The sequence below is a fragment of the Plectropomus leopardus genome, chromosome 7, assembly GCF_008729295.1.
Source record: "Plectropomus leopardus isolate mb chromosome 7, YSFRI_Pleo_2.0, whole genome shotgun sequence".
NCBI classification, from domain to species: domain Eukaryota; kingdom Metazoa; phylum Chordata; class Actinopteri; order Perciformes; family Serranidae; genus Plectropomus; species Plectropomus leopardus.
In genome coordinates this window covers 31,665,385-31,688,099 of record NC_056469.1, presented here as the reverse complement: position 1 = coordinate 31,688,099, position 22,715 = coordinate 31,665,385, and the positions used below count along the sequence as shown (strand labels likewise).

The window sequence follows — 22,715 nt, the reverse complement described above, 5'->3', positions numbered from 1 at the left end:
GATTTCTTTCAAAAAAATTGGAAAAAAAGTCAATGAGCAACTAATGTCCTGCAAATTGCAAGAAATTCTTAGATTTTTTTCACAAACAGTTTAGCCCTACATACAGATGTCCGTGAAATATTGACTGTATGGTGCAGTGTTGGAGTAATAGTGAACACTGTAGTTGCATTGATATAGCTGTACTGTCCTGATTTATTCCAGGTGGAAAACACACAAATGGAGGAAGTGCCAGCTCGTCCCGTGGTTCCTCAGACAGGACCGTCCCGGTGCGCAGGAGACCTGTGGACCAGGACTTCAAACAAGAGGTACAGAAACCAATCTCTTCATCTCCAGAATCCCTCCACATCTTCATTGAACCGTTCCTAATCACCTTAAATTAAATTTTTACTCATTTCGGTGCATCTGGAGCCCGGCCACGAGGCAGCAGATGGATGAGCCAGGGTTTAAAGGGAAGGCTAATTTACTTAAAACACAAATCAAATCCTCCCACTTACGAGACTCGACACAAACTGAGGCTGAGACTTACTTAAAAACATTAACAAGAGATTTCTTTTTGTCATTATTTATTTATTTTTTTGTAATCCTCCTGAGTTTGGGAAGGAAATGTGTTCTCAACTCATCATGTGCCTCTTGAGACTCGTTTGACAGTTTGGGTTGTTTCACTGCTGGCTTTTTTTCACCTCAGGCTCTTGTCATGCAATTTTAATCAAATGTCTCCTGTTGAAATTTAGGAGCAGACGTTGCACCTCGCCTATAGCATACAACTCCAAACTCCGGTTCTTATGGGCTTCACGCATAAGTGACGCTTGCTTTAAAGCAGTCGTGGCTCTCCCACTTTGAAAGCATATTTCCTCTTGCCTTTTGCACAAAGGATGGATGTACCATGTGGTCCTTTGAGGCTTTCATAAAAATTCAATTTCAGGGGGTCACGCAGAATGATCAATTTCATTATGTTCCAGCTCCTATAGAGGGCCATTATTAGTGCTTATATTTCTGTTTCGTCTTCGCTGGCTTACATTAATGGATGGAAGAATCAATTTATTCATGAAAATGCTTTAAGGTGCCACTTTAAACACACGCAGCACACTGTTCCACATCCTGTGCAGCTTTCTCACTGATTTGATACCATGTGACACCTAATGTCCAGACTCTTCTCCACATGTTTTCACCCCTCTGACACTTTTAAATGGCATAAATCCTTTTGTCAGTGAATCAAACTGAATAAGACACACTGTCCATTCTGCTCTGCGTTTATTTCTGACTGCGTATTGTGCTGTTTACCTGGACAGAGGTTTTCCTTAGAGGGGAAAAAAAACTCTGTAGTAGCACTATTAAACACACAGAACAACTGAGAGCATGTGCTCCTCCCTCACACACACACACATATGCACACACACACACACACACACACACACACACACACACACACACAAGATAAGTCCTGACCTAACACTCCACCAGACGGAGGCTTTCCAAACCAATAGCAGAGCCCTCGGGGGGTTCAGCAAAAATGTGCTTAGAGATTGATTTCTCTATGAAGGTACAGCCCTGCAGAACGTCTGCATCACGGGAAAATGAAATATTGCAGCAACACAAGTAATACCCTTTATTGAAAGAACAAAGGATGCGGGTGATGCAAGCCAACACAAATTGACTTGTGGGCTTCAAAACGATTGAGGTAGAGATGCTTTTCTGTCTGCTCTGCTTATAATTGTTGTTTAGCCCCCGTGAGATGTAATCTGAATTATAGACTTCTGAGCTATTTTTCATCGACTCTTTAGTTGCCCTCTTTAAATGCCTGTTTGATGTTACCTTGCTCACCAGTGGGAGAAGAGGTATTTGGATCTCTTACTGTACTTAAAGTGGCAATACGGCGATTTTACACATCAAAGTCATTTTAGTAGTAACAGGGAGTACTGTGCAGCCTGTGGAAACAGTTGGATGATGTGTTTTGTGGCTCTGGAGGAGCTTCATATTGTCTGAGAAAATTACTGTAAAGTGCTGTCAATCAAATATATGTAAGTGCAATACTGAATCAGTGGGATAGCAATAACATTATGTAAACATTCGCTATTGCAGAAAGGCAGATCTGCATTCATATGCCCTTTTAATAATTGTTTGAGGCACAGTGTTGCAGTGGTTAGCTGGATTCTCCCGCAGCGTGGGTTTTCTCCAGGTTCTACAGCTTCCTCTGACAGTCTGAGGACATGCAGGTTAGGTTAACTGGGGACTCCAAAATTGCCTGTAAGTGTGAATGTGAGCATGAGTGCTTGTCTTTCTTTATGTGAGACAGCCGTCTGTTAGCGTAGCTTAGCATTATCTGGAAGTAGAGGGCACTGCTAACCTGGTTTTGTCCAAAGGTAAGAAAATCCACCAATCAGCCCAAATAAAGCTCACAGAGCAGCATGTTACATCTCATTTTTGATTCTATGGGAGGTTATTATATGCTCAAATATAAAGTTAGTGAGCAGCAAAGCTCCCGACCGACTGCTGGTGATATTTTGTTTTCCATCACGCAGGTTTCTTCATTTTCAAGAGACAAAGCATGTTTGGCAAGAGTTTTTGTGATTTTTTTTTATAATGGGTCCTTGAAAAGTCATGGAAAAGTTTTAAAATTTTGTCCATGAAAATGTGTTGGGACCCTTATAGATGTAGTTACACATAAGCAGTATTTCAGTGATGTGGCTGCTGCTGATGAAAATAATATCCAAAAAGATGCCTCAACCTTCTCCAGCCTAGTTTCCAAACATTTGATTCTCAGGGGCTGGAAGTCCACTGAACTACTGTCTTATGTGCACTAGATGAGAGATTCAATGAGTGTTTGCAACTTGAAAAGATTAAACACAATAAAATAAGGCAAACAATTTCATTTTATTTTGGATCAATTTATTTCTCTCTGCCGAGTGTTCAGCGCCGGTGAGCTCACTTGTCTCTCCTCAAAATTGACTGGAACTATTCCCATGAAGTTAAACCGACCCAGAAAGACATCACCCTCGCTGCTTTTATTTGTTTGTTTTTGCTTTGTCGTGCTTTAGGTATTTATGTTTTTTTGTCTTTTGTGATCGTGTCTAATTCAGTTGAAGCTGTGAGAGTAGTGGGAGGAGGAGGGGGATTGTTACATGTCAAACATTTGTTTACTATTGTTTCCCATCTTCTCATTTACATCAAAACAAAGAAAATTTAAAAAAAGGTGGAAATAGGTTTAGTTATTTTGTATACAGTTGTGCTGTTGTCTAACCGTTATTTGGGACAGATATGCATTGACAAAAAAAAAAAAAAAAAGAAAATCCGTCATTTTGAAAGTAATAAAAAATGTTTATATAAAAAAAAAGAATTTGGACTATAACAAACTCCGACACAAAACTGTTTAAATGCCTGTAGCAAATGTTTAATCAAAACTGAAACTCTCAACATCATATACAGCAAGTTCCCAGCAACTTTAATTTCATAAAGTTCAGTGAAAATGTAAATAAATAATTAATTTTAAAAAAATCTCCCTGAGGTTTTACACAGTAAAAGTTCCTCCCATGCTGACACTTTCCTTGCACTTTTTAATGAATTAATTTTATCAGCGATCATTAAAATAAAACATGATGATGAAATGACAAATATCGGCCCAAATAATCGACCAGGCCGATAATCAGTTCTCCCTTAATATCATTTGTATCAAAGTAGGAGACTTAGGAAGCATTTAATAAACATTTGAAAGTAGAAGTAGAAGTACTTCACACTTGTATACACAGTATGATCAGTGCTTGCAGCTTCCTCTTTTGTTACCATACATAATTTTCTTACACTTTTCAATACCTGCTATGACAACCAATCAGTCAGTCGAAACAATAAAAGATAAAACACTTTATGGCCTCCTACATGCTCTAATGACGCATTTTTGACCTGTCTTCCTCTAATTCTTTCAGCTGTGTCCTGTCGCCAGCTGGACGGGACGCAGGCCGACATCAGCGAGTGCCTGAAATTCGCCAAGGCCATGCCCGCCATCACTCAGCGCTGTCAGCTCCCCTGCCAGGATGACTGCCAGCTGACCAACTGGTCCAAGTTCTCGTCCTGCACAGCTGACTGTGTGGGGGTCCGCACCAGAAAGAGGACATTGATAGGTGAGAGCAGAAAGAGCCAACCCACAAACAACACGCTGTTGTTTTAAATACTTTTCAGACAAGCTTATTTTCGCTGTAGTTAAAGTGTTGGTGAGGCACCAGGCAGTTTAGGGGGTAATGTTGGTGGGCAGCGCTCCAAGAGACGAGCAGTAAAGTTAAACACAAGGTCGTAAATCTGTTCAGATAGTTCTCGCACGCTAAATGCTCCAGTGGGATTAAAGCAACAAATCTGAAACAACTCTTCAGCCTTTTGTTATCCATCAGGGTGTCCCCAGACAGTTGCACTGTGCATCACAGTCATAAAAGCAAAATGACAAGAGTGCTGCAATGCATTATGGCACCTCTACAAGAGGTTACCGGGGGAAAAAAGTCAACTTTAAACTGTGAGAAAGTGAACGTGAAAAGCTTTTATAGTCCACTGATGTGAAATCTTTCGACCCATTTATGTATAAAACAGCTAAGAGGTCATGTAATGGGTTTAGACTCTTTTTGACTAAGTGGTTTAATTAATTTAAGATTTAAATCAGGAAATTTATATAGTAGTTTTTCCATAATCCTACATCTAAATTTGGCAAAAGTTATCACAGGTCCTTAGAAAGTCTCAAAATGTCTTGTATTTAGTGATAAAAGGTGGAAAAAAGTATTAAATTGTCCTCAGTTCAGATAACATGGGTCTTAAATGTTTTTCACGTCATTGAGAAAATTTCAAAGACTGTTTGGAGGACAGTTTTCCCCCTCAGTATGTGTTTGCTCCTACCTAAACCACCCTAAGCATGCATTTTAACCGGAGGAAAACACTAGCACCTGTATGTACACAATGACACTTTTCAGCCCTCTACACATTTACTGCAGATCACGCAATAAGTTTGCATTGAATAGTAGGAGAAGAAGTAGGAGAAATAGAAATACTCAAGTAAAGTACATGTAACTCAGAATGTTACTTAAGGTCCAGTGTGCAGGATTTAGGGGCATCTGTTGGCAAAAATGGCACATAATAATTATAACTATGTTCTCACTAGTTAAAAATCACCTACAAGTAAGAACCATTTTTGATACTTTTTGGTACATACAGAGCAGAGCAGACTCCTCCACAGTCTGTCATGTTTGTACAGTAGCCCAGAACAGACAAACCAAACACCGGCTCAACACACGGGCTTTTTGTGTGGGCCACCGTAGTTCGAGAGAAGTCTCACTGGGTTGCAATCTGCAGCCTCACTGCTAGATGTCCCTAAATCCTACACACTGGACCTTTAAGTACACTACCTGAGTAGTAGTAGTAGTAGTAGTAGCAGTAACAGTACACCTCTTGAGACTATTATCGGTGTCATTTTACCTTACTCTTGTCTTAGAAGTGCCATCAATGCATTCACTTGGTAATTTAGTTTTTGTATTTCCATCACACCTTTGGGATCAAATTAGATTTAAAATCATATTAAAAAGGTCCTTAAAAGTCTTAAATTTGCCTTGTTTATACTTGTCGACAGCTTATAAGTAGGGCTGGGCAGTAAGGAGTGAATCAATTATTACGTTATTTTTTTAAGAGATACCTCTGTGGATATTGCAACGATATTGTGGAGGGGTGACTTTTGGTGCTTACACAAAATATTTACACAATCACATTCTGATGAATAAACATCAATAATTTGGATATAATGACTAAGTGTAAAGGCAAACAATAGAACCGCTATAATAGTATTCTTAGTTCAGACTTTAATGTATGCGGCCATTAAAACCAGACAGGGCAACACACATTTTTCCAACTATTACCAATACCACTTTTTCTTTTTTTTTGTCTTGGATATCCTGAATCTTAGTCAGTATCTTGTCCTGTATCACAATATTGATCTAATATTGATAAATTGCCCAGCTCTAAGTATCAGCAGTATGGTAGATGTTGGCCAACCCCTTATGGACCCCTGTTACTATTTAAAAAAAAAAAAAAAAAATTATTGAACTTATTAAACATTATTTAACAAGGAATAGTCCCATTGAGATTCAGAATGTCTTTTCCAAGGGAGTCCTGGTCAAGACATCAGCAAGACGAATTTCACATAACAGAACAAATAGACCAAAAACACAACAGCAAAAGTTAAAACAAACAGCAAAAAAATTCACACACACGCAACAAGCAGCAAACTTAAAACTAACAGACAATTAGCATTGTTCAGCGAGGAGACATGGTGCATTCAGTGTTCAAAAGGTCTTTAAAAAAGGTTTTTAAAATCTCCCAGTCTGATAACAGAGTCTAGTTTAGGGTGACTCTGCAGCTGACACCAAGATGACGGAGCAAAAACTCTAAAAGCACTTTCACCAAAGACAGTGCGGGCTGGAGGAACAACATACAAAAGTGTTTTGTATTTTTGTATGTATGTCAGAGTTGTCTGTTTTCTCTTGTTTATCTTAGTAATCTTTTCTTGGTCCAAAACAATACCAAGACAACACAAATTCAGCGTCCTTGAAGTGGGAAGTTAAGATGATGAGCAAAATGTTTTGCATTTATACACTTCTGCTGCCTGTTCGTCACTATGACCTTTACGGACAGATTATAGCATGCTGCACAGCAATTTGCTTTTTAGATGCAATTAGCAACAACCAGCTGCGGCCCTAATGCTGTATGAATTTGGTTTACCTTAGCTGAAATTATTTTAATGCATAAAACAAAATTTGCAGTCAAACCAGCTTGTTGGAGACATTGGCATTTGCAGGTAAGGACAAGCAGTTAAAAAAGAAAGTCATCAAAGCTGAATCTCCTTATTAGCATGGCAAACAACTCCTGATGACGGGCTGCCACAAGAAAAAAGTTTTCTTTGCACAGTGATTTATGATTAACGACGCTTGATTCGTCTGAGGGTAAAAAAAAAACAAAAAAAGCTGTCAAGCCGTTTGAATAAAAGAGCACTCTGCTTGAAACATTTTTGCCAGTCTAATCTATCATCAGGAGTTGCTGTCCTCCCTGTGCATGTATCCCACACAGATGCGGGGACAGCAACTCCTGTGTCATCCAGACATTTTCAGTGAGGTCACCATCCCAAACTATCCCAAAGGCCTTGAAAGTAGCTTCAAATATAATGAGACTCAAAGTTACTATGGAGACAGAAATCCAGAAACAGCAGCAGACGTGTGGAGTCACCTCTCCTAAAGCTATCGTGGTCATCTCATGTCCCTCTGTGTCCCTCAGGGAGGAGCAAGAAGAAAGACAAGTGCAAGAACACGCAAATGTACCCTTTGAGTGAGACCCAGTACTGCCCCTGTGACAAGTACAATGCCCAGCCAGTGGGGAACTGGTCAGACTGCATCCTGCCCGAGGCCGGCCGAGTGGAGAGCGTCCTGGGGATGAAGGTCCAGGGAGACATCAAGGAGTGTGGACAGGGCTATCGCTACCAGGCTATGGTGTGCTACGACCAGGACAACCGGCTGGTGGAGACGTCACGCTGCAACAGTCACGGTGAGTACATGTGTGTGTCACTGTAAGGTTTACCAGTGTTCGCTAGGTCATGAAAAACCTGGAAAAGTCTTAAGAGTTTTAAATAGCGATTTCCAGGCCTGGAAAAAAGTTTTGGAAAACTAAATGTACCATGAAAGTTTTGGTGAAGTCGTGAAATTCTGTTTTTCTGGCTGTGATAAATGACGTAATTGTGGCTTAAATGTGTTTCCAAAATCACCAGGAAATCTTTTCTTCTTCTTCTATCTTCTTTTTTTTCAAATTGCTTAAAAATAAGAAAGAATCACCACAATGTAACCTTTAAAATTTGGTATTTTAAAAAAAATCAGCCCAAATTATTTCTTAAAAAGTCAATGGTAAAATAAATACAAAATAAAGTCATTTAAATTTGTATGCCCTTTGCTGAAAGTTAAAATAAAAAAAGACATTACTTTCTACCCAGTTGCTAAAAAATAATTGACATGCCTCCTCTTTTTTAAATAACATCTTTTTAGAAAACCTATTATATAGTAATGAAATAGAACCAAGAGGAGTATCAATAGTCATTTCAGAGAATGTAATGTGTTGAACATTTAGTTCAAGGTCATGGAAAAGTCATGAAACAGTCATGGAAATGTATTGGTAAAAATGTATGAATCCTGTTTTAATCACAGAGGTTTTTGCTTTGTGAAAGGGTTGATTCGTCCAAAATACATCTCTAGAAATATCTAGCCATGGAAAAAGTTTTGTTTTATTAGTTCAAGTTTGGCTGAGGCAGAGTAGGAATTTCTGGCAAAACTTCACCTACTTTCGATGTGCATTGGTAAGGGAGAAAGTCTGCAGAGGTCAAAGCTCGGACGACCCAGATGAGGCCTACAAGCTAAAATGTGTAGGTCTGACAAAAAGGTCATTTGTTCAGGTTTTGACATATCTTCCTCTGAGCCATGGCTCCATGGAGGTTAATGGGTTTTTGTTTGTTGTGCTCACAGCAGTGAAAAATTAAATGCAATTTTTTTGAGCTGTTGATGGTGCATTATGTGTGTTTATTATAGACACAGTATTAGGAGAATTACACTAATAGCACACATGGTATTAAACTTTTGATTTTGAGGCCATTAGTCTGAAAGATATTACCTGAAATCAATTTCATTATTAATTGTCCTATTGCCTCAGTAACAAGGTAAACAATGTTTTATCAAATACACCTGTGCATAAAATTCTAAATCTTTACAGTGTAGCTCTTATAGATTTTTTTTGTGTACGGATCAATGAACAGAAACTCATGGATTATGACTGAGTAATTTTTATTTGACTTTCAGTTGTTAAGAATCCATTCAGGCACTGAAAAAGAAAATCTAATTAAATGAAACTCTGTTTCACATCTCACGAAGTTGGTTCTGGAGGAGCTGAAGCACTTAACTGTATTATAAATAAAGCCACACGGGTTTGTTTGTGTACTCTCAAGAGGTGAGCGGCGGCCTGTAAGAGGAAATTAACTGATTGAATATGTTGATGTAAGGTAAATAAGGTTGTTGAGAGAGTCATAGTGTTGGTCCACGCAGAGGATAGTTGAATTTGACTCACAGTGACACTACCACTGTGCTACTGAGCTAACTTAGCACGGAGCCATGCCCTCTCACACCCCTTCACTCTGTTAGAGGCTGACTGCAGCTGCAGTGTGTAGATCATTGGTTTATGCAGGGCATGAACACCCAGAAGCTACTGACTAACTTTTCTTTCTTTTTTTTTTTTGCCCTATCACTGACTGCTGTATTATCCTGTTGGTGAAATCAGTAACTGTGCTTTCTGTTATCTGTAACTCACTTTTTAGGCCCCACAATATATACAGTATTATTATGATACTTAAGTCACAATATAATATTATTGCAAAATTAAACGATTTGCGATACTATTGGTATTGCAATAACTTACTGTATATTATGGCATATTGCAATTTATTCCCTTTTTTCAGCTGCAAATTATGTCTCCAAAGGAAAACATTATCAGCATGTGTTATATCTAATAAGATAAAGTTTTCAGTCTCAGGTTTTTAGAAAAATGCATCTAGTGGACTGTGAAATTAAATAACTTTGTTATTTTAGTTTATTTTCCTAGTAGTAGTTAAATTTGTATTTGAAATATTAAAAGTTAAAAAACTTTTTTTTTAAAATTGATACTTGTTGTCCGTGTATTGTTATGGTATTGCTTATTGAGATATATTGCTTATTGTTTGTAACTTCCAGTTACAGGCTGTGTTGCCAAACGGGCGGTTCATTTTATCAGTAGACATGGAATCATGCTTGAGTAGCATCAATATTTTTGTTGAAAATTACAGCCTGGCTTTCTCCAAATGCAGGACCAGCCTGTATGCGTCTTAAAATTTAGAATTTGTGTGCTTGAACTGCCACCGTGTACGTCTGCATGAGTAGATGCCTCTAAATTACTGTTCTTGTGCCGCAGGCCAATCATGACGGTGTGTGTTCCAATGTAATAGCTTGTTGATTTTTAATGTGTGCAGGAGGTGTTGGGGAAGGCTAAAAGTTGTTGTTTCATAGCTCGTTAAAAATGACTTGTGATTAGTTTTCATCGAAATTTCTTTTTACTGAATACTCCCAATGACAGTTGACTGTGTGTTCTGCAGAGTTACAGAAACTCTGTCTGTCTAATTGACCTGGACAAATATGACCAAGAATATCTGCATGGCTACTTTAGAGTTCAGTGTGAACATTTGGGTCAACTAACCTTTAAAATTTGGCCTGTGACCCCTGCTGATAGAAGCAGCTCTGACAGAAATCAGCATTAAAGCACAGAGCTCTTGAGGCGTAGTACATTATCTTTCCCCTCTGCAGACTCGACTTCTTGGCTCCAGGTGAGAAATATACTGTAGCACATTAGAATGCTGCAGATGCAAGAATAACTTTTTGTTCTGTTAAATATTCATCTAAAGTGAAGGATTTTGTTTATGCACATATGAAAGCTTCTCCTATGGAGGCTGGCGACTCATTTCGAATACTGAATTTCACATAAGGAGGCCTTTTTCTGGCACACTCCTGTCAGAATCATTTGTCTCCTTGTTGTAAGGTCTTATCTTAGATCCAAAATACTTCAAGCAAAGAATCCCGGCTCAGAAACTCGATGTGAAATTGCTGTGAAATAGAATGCGGGAGATGTTCAAATGAATACATCAGTGTTGTGCATATATAAACATGGTTTTAGTCTCCTTGTGTGAGTCACAGATTCAGATATGCGTCAGTTAATCTGGGTGTGGGTGTGACAAGGGCATGTCGTTTGGATGGGGTTGTGTGTGTGTTGTCAGCATGTGTATTTTTACACCTATGTGAATGTTTGCGAGTTGATGTGCGTGTGTGCGTTCATGCATTCATCTTCAAGCATCATTGAGTTTAGACAAAAGAAATGTTCCTTGAGGTGCACGGAAAAACAAAAACACATTTGCGAGGCTTGGCGTTCATGTGAATCTCCAAGATATCATTATATCTCTCTGTTATCCCTCTCATTCAGCTGCTCCTCTTCTCCGTTCTCTCTGCCACTCCTTCTTTCATTTTCTGTGTCATCTCTCTCCATCTCAGCCATCATCACTTTTTATCTTGATAGAGGAGGAGACATGGTCTCTCCACGACTCTGTTGCTGACACAATGCCCTCGGCTATGATGTCGATCAGGCAAACTGTGCCACTGTTATCTCGGTATTCCACAGACATCAACAGAAAAAAAGAGGGATTATCATTAAAAGTGCACGTTGATCCAAGCTTTGTGGTATTGCTCACTTTTTCAGATTGCAGAGTTCCTCTATGAGCGAATGTTATGAAGGAAAATAACGATGTGTGGTGCTCTGAACAGTTCTCAATAAATGAGCTGAGTTTGCTCAGCTGCCGCGAGTAACAATTCAACAGTTGTGAGCTGCAGAGAGTAATATACTGCAAAAGGACCATGTAAATGAATAAAGGGGACCCATTTTCCGAGTTTTGAAGCTCATACTTGTACTCTAGGTTTCTACTAGAACTTGTTATATGCTTTAATAGTCAAACAACACATAATTTTCCTCATACTGTTTGTCAGGACCACCTGTATTTTTGGGTCCTCCGCATCCTTGTGTCTCTGCACTTTCATTGCAACCAGAAAATTACTAATTATATTTTTCAAGGATAACAAAACCAAACAATTAAAAGCTGTTTAACACAACCGTAAACAGGATCCAAAAATGATAGGGAAATTAACATTATTAGCAACCAAGAGTACATGTCTCCTTGATGTTAGCATATAGCTACATGTAGCAGTGTACAGCCCGAATAACATACGATTTAAGGCTTCTAAACACAACCTTATATGTTCCAGCTGGAATAAAATCCAAAATCAGTTAGCAATTTACAGCAATGGAAACAAAGATTACATGTTTCCTGGACATTAGCATGTAACTACATCTGGCAGTGTACCTCCACCCTGGGAATGACTGTGTGATGCCACTTTCACCAGTTGAAAATCACCAATAAAAGCCTCTAAATACAACCAAGCATGTTCCAGTGGGAATATGATCTAAAATATGAGGAAAATTAATAATATCAGCATCCACGATTACATGTTTCCTTAATGTTAGCATGTAGCTACATTTAGCAGTGTACTTTCAGTCAGGAAATGACTGTATGGTGCCACTTTCTGCAGGGAGAAATTGCAATAAAAAGCTTCTAAACATATCCGGACATGAATATGGTCCCAAATCAGAGACAAATTAAACAACACCTGCAGTTTAGATTACATGTTTCCCTGACATTAAAGCTTTAACCTACATGTAGCAGCGTACTTGCAGCCATGATAATGACTGTAACTGAGCATAGTGGCACTTTCTCCCTTTAGAAATCACCAATTAGAGCTTTTGAACACAATCAGATGTGTTCCAGTAGGAATATGATCCAAAATCAGGCTGAAATTTACAACATCAGTGATCAAAATTGCAGGTTTCCCTGATGTTAACATGTAGCTACAGGCAGCAGTGTACGCAGGAATATGATCCAAAACTTGGGAGACATAAACAACATCAGAAACCAAGATGTTTCCCTAACGTTAGCATTTAGTTACATGTAGCAGTAAAGTCTATGTAATGTAAAGAGTGTGTCTGGAGCAGATGACCATATAAGGAAATTGGTTACGATCTGATGTCATCTTGTAGCCGGGGTAGAAAAAATGTTGTAAATATAGTATTCAGAAAAATCTGAGGCTTTTGCTCACAGGAATACTGTTACATACATTATCCTCAGTATTTTAAACTTTGCATTTAAACATCCAAGTGTGTAATGTTATATCTATGACAGGAAATAAGGAAAAGCATAATGGGTTTCCTTTAAAGTCAAGCTTAACTGCAGGGAGACTAATAATCAGCAGCGCAATACGCAAGTAACAATCCAAATGACAAAGTCCTGATTCTGTTAGTTCCCAGCAATAATTGCAGTCAGCCACAAGAAGATCTAATTAGTGTGTTGTCATGTTCAATATAAAATCAAGGCCAAGCCGAGACTGAGGGGGAAGAGACTCGAGACCAAGCCACAGAATTACCAGCTCAGGAAAAAGACAAGAAAAATATACTGGGTTATTATTATAATGATGGTCCAAAATGCTACAATATTCACCCAGGGGAGTTTTAAATCCCATCGCACAAAATTTAAAATTAAAAACTGTAACTACCCTCAACAGTGTGCCAAAGGTCATGGTGTAGTCATGAAAAAAATATTGTAATAAGTCCCTTGCTATGTCCTATATATACTATATGTGACATTATATTTATGACTATAGATTACCCGTGATGCTTTGACTTTTACCATGACCTAATATTACAGGATAGCTCAGGGGGGCCTCGGCCTCGTCTTAGCGGGGGTTTGGTAAAGGAGGAGAGAATGCTGTCACTCTGGGGAACCATGAAGGGTAAAGCTTAAGGGCAAGCATCGTGCTGGGGACCTGTGAACTTGAGCAGTACTGCAGAGAACAGATTTGTTGTTGCATGACGACCCATATTTGTAATAACACACTGAGAGCCTGTGCCATATAATTGAGCTTATGCTGTTTTGAGTGTTGCAACATGTAGGCAGAGTGCTGTGAAGGTTTGAGGGCTAAAGTCAGTGTCTGTTAAGGTTAGTAATGTCCATCAGGGTCCTTCTGCCCTTTGGTGACTCTCTTGTTATTCCTCTGTCCTCAGCATAGAGCCTTCATAGTTATTTTCAGCGCGCCCAGGGATTAGGCTGTCCCCGTTGCTGTGGAGATGATTGTGGTGCAGGGGGTGTAACAGGTCAAAAATGGGGCTGTAATGTTGGATGATTCCTGGAGCCAAAAGGTTTGTGTAAAGCGTCTCGGGCCACCCACCCATAGAGCGGATGAAATTTGGTTTCAGAGGACAACATGACGGTGACTCAGCTGGATTTTATTCCTGGCTGGATGGATAAATGGTGGCTGCTTCGACCATCAGGGTGTCCCCGGGGCCCAGCACACTAGTGGCTCCTTGCAAGTGAAAAAAGAGAACAAAATATATTTAGGGAAAGTCCTGTTATTATCTGATGTGTGTACAAACATCAGTCCAGCAGATAGGGATGGTTTAGATGTCAGTATTTGTTTAATGTATAGTGTACTCGTTGCTGCCCCTCCCGTGACTTGTTTCTTTGTCTGTGTGTGTATATATATATATATATAAAGTGGATGATAAAATCTTGCTATATTATAGAGCTGCAAGCAGTAGAGTGCTTCTCTCAGCTCCTTGTTGCTCTGCTGTCTCTGCTGAGACAGGGGCTAACAGTTAGCCCTGTCTTACAGTGACAGGGCTAACTGTTATCATCACAGGGTTAGTGTTACCTAATGGTTAAAACAGAGTTTAATGACTGAGTTAAGCCATCTCAGGGTCAGTGTGAGTTTGTTTGGACAGTTAAACAGCTCAGTGTCAGATGTTTGTCACTGCTGCTGTGTTAGCGCTTGCTAGCCAGGCAGATGGTGAACTGACTGAGAGAAAAGCTCGCAGAGACGGTCCTTCTGTACTGCATTTAATCCATTTAACATTAATTAAAGCAACAGAAAGCTTGTAAATGTTTCTCATGTTAACTTTCAGTTTATGGTTTAAAAGGCTAATTGTGTGGGTGGGGAGTCAGATGACAAGTTAAAATGTGTTTTAATTATAAAAAAGAATTTGATATAAATTTATCATATAAATACATATCATTTTAACTGTCATTGATATAAATTAGTACAAATGCACAAACATAGTTTCATAAGCTACACTTTCTTGGTGCCCACACAGGTCTGAAATCAGTCAAGTCAAAAGAAGGCACATCTGCTATTTAATTGGTCTAAACAACCTCCAAAAAACAATAAATTATGGAATATGTTAGAAAGTTTCTGGGAGAAATGCCAGAGTTTCAAAAAGTTACAAAGCTTCAGGGAATTTAACAAATGGATCACTGTGCAAGTGATCAATCTTCTGCACTTTTAAATGTACCATACTATGTGGCTGTCTTCTGTTTCTGTGTCAGTTTATCACTTACTGGCTTTTTCAGCATGGTAGGAATGCTAGTGGGTTTCTAGATGTGCAAAAAAAGGCCCCCTAGGGCTTTATCATACTGAGAATAATTCTAAAGCACAGGTTAAGCTTGCATGTTTATGTTTTCTTATGTTCTAAGCAAAATGTTGGTATATTTTGGCTGTTGTCAAAAGCTGGTCTATGTCCAGAGGCGTTCCAATTAACACTGGGACCTTCAAGACCTGGCAGTGAAATTGTTAACATTTCGGGTGAAGTTGAGCAGTCAGCAGTTACAGCTGCTCTGGGAATTGCAGCAGCAGCTTGTGCCAGGTTACAAGTTGACTTCCAAAGGCAAAAAAGGAGTGATCTCCTACCTGGACTCAACCCAGAAACCCTCCCTGAGAGCTTGGCAAGACACCTAACAAGTTTATATCAGTTGAACTACAAGTGAACCGCAGGCTGAGGTGCTGCAGCATTTGCTCTGTGAGTGAACCTAAAGTGACGTGTCAGTGATTTAGAATGACTGGACTCGACTTTAGGGCTTACAGTGGGAGGTCAGAGGTGATGAGGATTATTTCAGAGGCCGCGCTGAAGTCAGCAAGGTGTTGATATGGAGATGCTGATCTGGACTCAGGGCAGCAGAGTGTAAGACGGTCAGGCAGAAGTATGAGTGTGTGTGCATAACTGTATATTAAGGGCGGGCAGTATGTTAATGTTGGTTATGAGTACAGGGATGGGATGGGATGATATACAATTTTATAGTGGATCACAAAAAACATTACAGTATCTGGTATTACACAATATTTACTATTATAATTATTTTAGTAGTCTCCCTCCCCTAGTCTAAAAGTCTCCCTTTTGAAAATAAATACATAAAAATGAAGGTTAGATTCTCCATTTGGTTGCATTTTTTTCAATACCACTGATAAGTAAATGAACATGGTATTATAACCTTAAACTTTTAAACCACAATATACCTAGAAATAATCATCATTTTCAGCAGCACCCAAAGAGACTGCTGGGTGACCAACAATAAGAGAAACTGCCAAAAAATGCTGAACCTTAAAAATGCATAAGATCTTAATCAAACAATGGCATATTTCATATTGCAAGTTATTATGTCATTTTAAATAGTTCAGAAGCCTGGCTTTTAAGAATGTTGTTGTTTTTGTATTGCCTTTCGATTTGGATACTGTAATATCATAAAAGGTTTTTTTCTGGTTTTAAAGGCTGCATTACAGTAAAATGATGTAAGTGGTGAACTTACCACTGTCTTAGCTGTTCTGTTATTTTCCTTTACACATTACATTACATTTCCACAAGATTTCCTTTGTGTTAATATTTTGTCAAAGCACCATTTGTCAACCCTTCAATATGAATACTGAGGTATTTAGTCAATTATATTGTGACATTTGATTTTCTCCATATCACCCAGCCCTGCTGTATGTATGTGAGTGTGGGTGTGCGTGTTTATGGATGTGATCATCATGTGACTGCGTATTTAGTTGATGCCAAAGTGCTGCCATGACTTAAGCCCTGACTGGATTTAGCAGCTGTTTTATATTTTTTTTAAAATTGTATTGGCTTCAAGGAAACTTACTGATTGATTTTGGGTCAGCAGATTTGTGAGCAGCAACTTGCTTCACACCGCTGTTGAAGGCTGATTTTACCAAGATCACCCTTCAAATGCCCTCTTCAGCTGAGCAAAGTTTTAACCCCGTGTTATAGCTCCAATCATCCATCTTTCCTAAAGTGTTTCTGAGCAGGAGGGTGCCACCTTTAGCTGCAGCGATCTGCAGCTGTGCTGAAGGAAGGTAACAGAAATGAAACAAGTGTGAGATTATTTTATATGTGGGAGACTCGGGCTTTCCCACCCTTTCTCAGAGATGCTAAGGTTGCATCCAAACCGAGGTTTTCACTGCACCAAGTAAGAAAAAAAAAAACCTTGTTGATTTTAATGAAACCACTGCAGGAACTCAGAGGAAAATCAGGGTTATCTGGCAAATATGTTCAGCTAGCTCAACTTTTTACTGTAACTTTGACTGAAAAGGGCACACTTTGGAGTAAATTCTACTATTCCCGTGTTAGTTATTACGGATAAAGTGATAGTTGCCAGAGCTGTGCGATCTTGTCTCATTGTATTATTAGCTCGTGTACCATGTCTGATAGTAAAATGTGTGGGTGTGTTGCTTAAACTGAACTTGCTGAATTGTATTTCAATTTCTCAGCTGTACCTTTAACAGCACGCCCAGACCAGCACAGCCAATTGTGTTCTTTATTTCAGTCTTTATTTATTTTAATATAGTGCTATTTTTGCCCTGAACATGGTCTGACACATTCAGGCTTTGAGAATGTGAGACAAACTTTCTCACTCTCCCCTCTAGTTATCCTCCATTTGCTCCAGCAGAGCTCAGTAGCCAGCAGTGGATAGATGTTGATGGTAATGATGATGGTGCCACAGAAGAACATATTTGCTCAGCAAGACTTTTCCCCGGGTTGAAAACGTGAGAAAATTACTCACATATACATTGACAAAATTGAATTGTAGTGACTGACTAGCCTCTGTGGGATTCCTCTGAAATGTGTCATCTAAAATTGTGGGAAGTGTGTTTTCAGCAAACCTGCCAGTCAATATAGCACCACATGTCTCTCGCTGAAGAGCAAAGCCTGAAAGAGCCCACATTAGAAAGAGGAAGTGGTTAGGTACCCAGTGAGACACTCCACTTTCCCGGCTCATTCACCTCATCGATTTTCTTAATCAAAGGCTAAACTGATTTACAGGCCAGCCCTGTTACACAAGCCCGAAAAAATATATTAGGCTCCATCTACTTAACAGACTTTTGCCAAGCTGGTGAAAAAAATCTTTGGAAAAAAACATGTTGAAATGGACACAGCCAAGAGTTCAAAGTAGTATTATCTTTTCAACATATTTCAATGAACCTTGGCTTGTTTGCACTGGCAAAAGCAGAGGAAATCAAAGCCCAGAGATGGTGAAAGAGCCAGAAAAACATGAGTAACAAGCAGAGAGAGATTCTTAAAAACCCGGCCCTGGTGACTGTGTCATGACGCTGTGAGCCGAGGAAAAATAGATTGAAATAATGAAGCTTACTGCCAGGCCCGACCACTGCTTTGGTAGATTTTTAGACTTTTATAGAACAGCCCATGAAATTGTGCGTTTGAATGTGGACCCTGTTTTCATTCCACTGGGCCAGAAAATCAATAAGTGCATTTAGATTAGTTTGTGAAGTATCGGTTAATAGTTTGCTCTTACCGCTCGCTATTTTTCTACATCTAGCATTTAAAGAGTTCTTGAACTTTAATACTTGTTTGTTAGATCGAAAAGAAAAACTAACCTTTGGGAATCAGGACAAATGTAGTTTCATAGCAGATAATGGAAACAGAGGGATACAAGAAGCGGCCAAGACTATTTTTCTCTAAAGCAGTCATACTAAACCTGGAGGCAGAGAGGCTGAGCTCCTGCTGGTGGGATACAGAGAGAACAAAGGTTTTATTTCAAAGCTAATGTCTTATGATTAAATTTTCTGGTGAGTGCGTTTCCCCTCTGAAATAATTAATTACAGACTACAACACGCTGCCGAGTATTTCACTGAAACTGACTGAAAAGTAGCAAATCATCATTTAGTGTTTAAATTTTTATTCTGATGTGTGTATACACAAATATTCATTCCCTTTCAGTACACAAGTCGCAAGCTCAAAACCAGAACTACCATCCTAAAGACTTAATTTATGCAAAACACCTTCTTTTTTGTCTTTCTTTCAGGTTATATTGAGGAGGCATGCATCATCCCCTGTCCCTCAGACTGTAAACTCAGCGAGTGGTCCAACTGGTCACGCTGCAGCAAGTCCTGTGGCAGTGGAGTCAAAGTTCGCTCCAAGTGGCTTCGGGAAAAACCTTACAATGGTGGCCGGCCGTGTCCCAAACTGGACCACGTCAACCAGGTACAGACACTAACAACTGATGCTGCGTCTCAAATTAGATATATCTGTTGGTACATTACATGTATGTTACGACTGGTTCAAATGCTGCAACATAAGAGGGGACACACACCAGGTTGGATGCAAGAAGAAAACATTTATTTACAAAATGATCAAGGAAAAATGGAACAAACACAAAAAGCTGGGTCTTGGATGCAGGGAGTCCGAGAGTATGAGCAGAGCATGCAGCTATAGATATAGGCTCAGCCCACAGCTGCTCTCAATCAGCTTTCAATCAGTTCACTAGTGCTTGCTCACTAGTGATTTGCACCTGTAACAGAAAGAGCAGGCACACATGCACACACAGGTGAAGTATGACAGGAAAAAAAAGCAAAACCCACAATTACATGTAACACCATCTCTCCTAAGAAGGCAGCGGTTTTGGTGTCATCCTAAGGTACACAAGAGAGGGCATCGGCCACAACATTGTCACACCCGTTTTTGTGACGGATTTCTATATTGAAGTTTTGGCTCATAAGTGCCCAGCGCATCAGCTGTTGATTTCTGTTGTGCAAACGATTTAGGAACACCAGAGGGTTGTAATCTGTGAAAACTACCACTGGCTGTGGAATTGAGCCAATGTAAGCCTCAAAATGTTGGAGGGCCTAGAGCATTGCAAGAGCTTCTTTCTCAATTGTGCTGCACTTATTCTTAGTTTAAGAGAACTTCTTAGAGAAGCAACAGACCCGGTCGTCGATGCCAAGGGAATCTTCTTGTAGCAGTGCAGCACTAGCTTCGGTACCACTCGCGTCAACCTCCAGCTTGAATGGCACAGCAAAGTCTGTAGCTGACATCACTGGAGAGCTACAGAGAAGACCTTTCACAGTCTGAAAAGCCTGCTCGCATTTCTCATCCCCAACCAAACTCTTAACGGGACTAAAGAGATCTGTCAAATGGACACAACAGAAGCAAAATTTCGGCAAAAACCTTGGTCATAGCGAGCTAGGCCTAGAAATCAGCAAAGCTCTCTCTTAGTCGTGGGAACAGGGAACCAAGCAATGGCTACTACCTCAGTGTCTACAGGCCGCACTTGACCCTGACCAACCTGTTTGCCTAGGTAGGTGATGGTAGCCTTGGCAAACTCACATTTTGTAACACTGAAACACAGAGGATGGGGTTTCAACATGAGATTCCCAATCAGTGGAATAGACTACCACATCAAGATGTGCCTCGCAGTTCACCACTCCAGTCAGTACCCTCTACATTAGGCATTGAAAGGTGGTTGGGGCATTACACATCCCAAATGCCATTACAATATACTGCATGAAACTGTCTGGAGTAACAAAGGCAGAAATCTCAGATGCACAGGCTGTCAAGGGCACTTGCCAGTAGCCCTTGAGCAAGTCTAGCTTTGAGACGTAGCAAGCAGCTCCAACCCTGTCTACGCTGTCCTACACACGAGGAAGAGGGAAGAAGTCTGGCTTGGTAATGCTGTTCACTTTCCTAAAGTCAGTACAAAAGAGTGGTGTCCCATCAGACTTTTGCACAAGCAAGCATGGAGAGATCCAGGAGCTGGAACTAGGGACAGCAAGGCCATGCTTCTGTAAATACTCAACCTCTTTATGCATTTGAGCTGTTTTTGTTGAAGTCACACAGTAAGCATGCAGCTTAATAGGAAGAAAATGACCAAAACGATGTCATGTTGTAACACTGTGGTTGTAGTAGGGACATCTGAGAAAGTGTGTGATGATTTCTGATCAACCCCACAATATCACTTTTATGGGACCCTGAAAGGTGAGACACATAAGCCTCCAAATCACTCAGCACTTTGGAATTTTGCAGTCATGGACACAGAACTGGAGCATCTTGCATTACCAAGTCATCATCTCGAGGAGAGTAAGGAGGCAACACTGAGGCCAGTGCAACAGGCAACATTTTGGCAGAGGTGAATTTAACTGAGTCACTAGACCTGGCAACATAAGGCTTTACGATATTCACATGGCACACAGGGGTCTTACATCTCCTATCAGGAGTGCGAATGACATGATCTGTCTTATTCAGTTTTCTCTCAACCACATAGGGTCCTGCAAACCGAGCTTATTTATCAAAGTGAGCTTTCATTTTAGACTGGAAAATTGTCAGTGCCTTTTTTGCCATCTCACAGGACCAATGAAGACTTTCTCTAAAGGAGCTGACATCGTCCAGTATATTTTGGGCAGGAGAAGAAGCTCACATCAACTGATTATGCACCGATTTCAATGGGCCTTGAACTGTGGCCAAACACTGGCTCTACAGGACTGAAGCCCAGTGACTCTTGAATAATTTCTCTTATGGCAAAAAAGCAGGAGGGGTATGCCCTCATCCTATTCCTTGCCGTTTCCAGACAACAGGTGCGCAAAATAGTGTTAAGGGTCTGGTGGAAGCACTCTAGCGCCCCCTGGCTTTCTGGATGATAGGCACTAGAGGTCTCATGCTTCACAGACAGTACATACAACACCTGAGCAACATAAAATTGGTACCTTGGTCTGTTTGAATGACCTTTGGCAAACCGAAAGTGGTGCAGAATTTCACCAATTCCTTCACTACCACTTCAGCTTTGAGAGAGCACAATGGCATTGCCTCAGGGTGTCGAGTTGCAGCACACATCAAAGTCAAGAGATACTGGTGACCAGATTTTGACTTGGGCAATGGGCCAACACAGTCAATACTGTGTCTCTCAAATCGCGCTCCAGTCACATGTATAGGACGGAGCTTGGTTTCCCAACCAGCTGGCAAACATGAAAAGAGCAGCAATACTTAGACACATCACCTCTCAGCCAGGCCAGGGGAACTGCTTCAATACGCAATGATAGGTTTTAGTTATCCCTAGGTAACCGGACAGAACATTGTCATGCGCTAAACTCAGTATCTGCGCACGGTAACCAGAATGGACAGTAATCTGGTAAGTAATATTCCACTCATTTTTATCAGCATCTGAAGGAACCCACCTATACATGAGTATGCCATCATCCCAATAACAGGCTACCTGAAAAGTGCCAATCTGGTCTGTAGGCAACACTGCTGTAATACACTTAGCCGAGGTGGGATCAGCCTTCTGAGCTGTCATGAGCTGCTCCTTACCAGCGAGTTAATGGTCTGCTTATCTACAGGTAACTGAAAAGTTGTAGAAGAATCAGCAGTCACGGACTTTACAGTTTCATTAGATGAAGCCAGAATTAGCAGCCTTGGAAGTGACAACAGAAGAGCTAGAACCACTGCTGCCAGTTTTAGAGTGAGGAGTGCAAGGGGATGTAGAGGTTTTAGTCTCACAAGAATTTTCACTTAAAAATACTTTATGAACCAGGACATATTCATCAGCAAGCACGGCAGCCTCCTCCACTGCAGACACTCTCTGCTCACTTAAGTAGGGGGAGACCACCTGAGGGACACAATTTCTGAACTTCTCCAAAAGAATCAACTGTTGGAGTTGCTGTTTGGTCTCAACTTTTGAGACGTACACCACCGGTTAAACATAATTTCTTTCTTTACAGAAAATTCCACAAAAGTCAGTTTTTCACTCTTAACGTCAGTCCCTAAAATGCTGCCTGTAGGCCTCTGGGACCAACTCATAGGCATGCAAGATAGCCGCTTTAACAACTTCATAGTCAGAACTCTGGTGTAGTATCAGCAAAGAAAAAACCTCCTGAGCTTTACCCTTCAGTGCACACTATAACAACAATGTCCAGAAATCCGAAGGCCAT

General features: G+C 40.2%; 1 protein-coding gene across 1 annotated transcript in view; it reads left to right on the top strand.

Moving 5' to 3' along the window:
• The window catches only part of LOC121945662 (thrombospondin type-1 domain-containing protein 7A), a 224,008-nt gene that overhangs the window by 130,280 nt on the left and 71,013 nt on the right, over positions 1-22,715 (top strand). The window contains exons 12-15 of the mRNA XM_042489960.1: positions 202-305; positions 3,918-4,112; positions 7,291-7,557; positions 18,821-18,999. Coding sequence (XP_042345894.1) covers positions 202-305; positions 3,918-4,112; positions 7,291-7,557; positions 18,821-18,999 — 745 coding nt within the window. The remainder of the gene's footprint in view (positions 1-201; positions 306-3,917; positions 4,113-7,290; positions 7,558-18,820; positions 19,000-22,715) is intronic.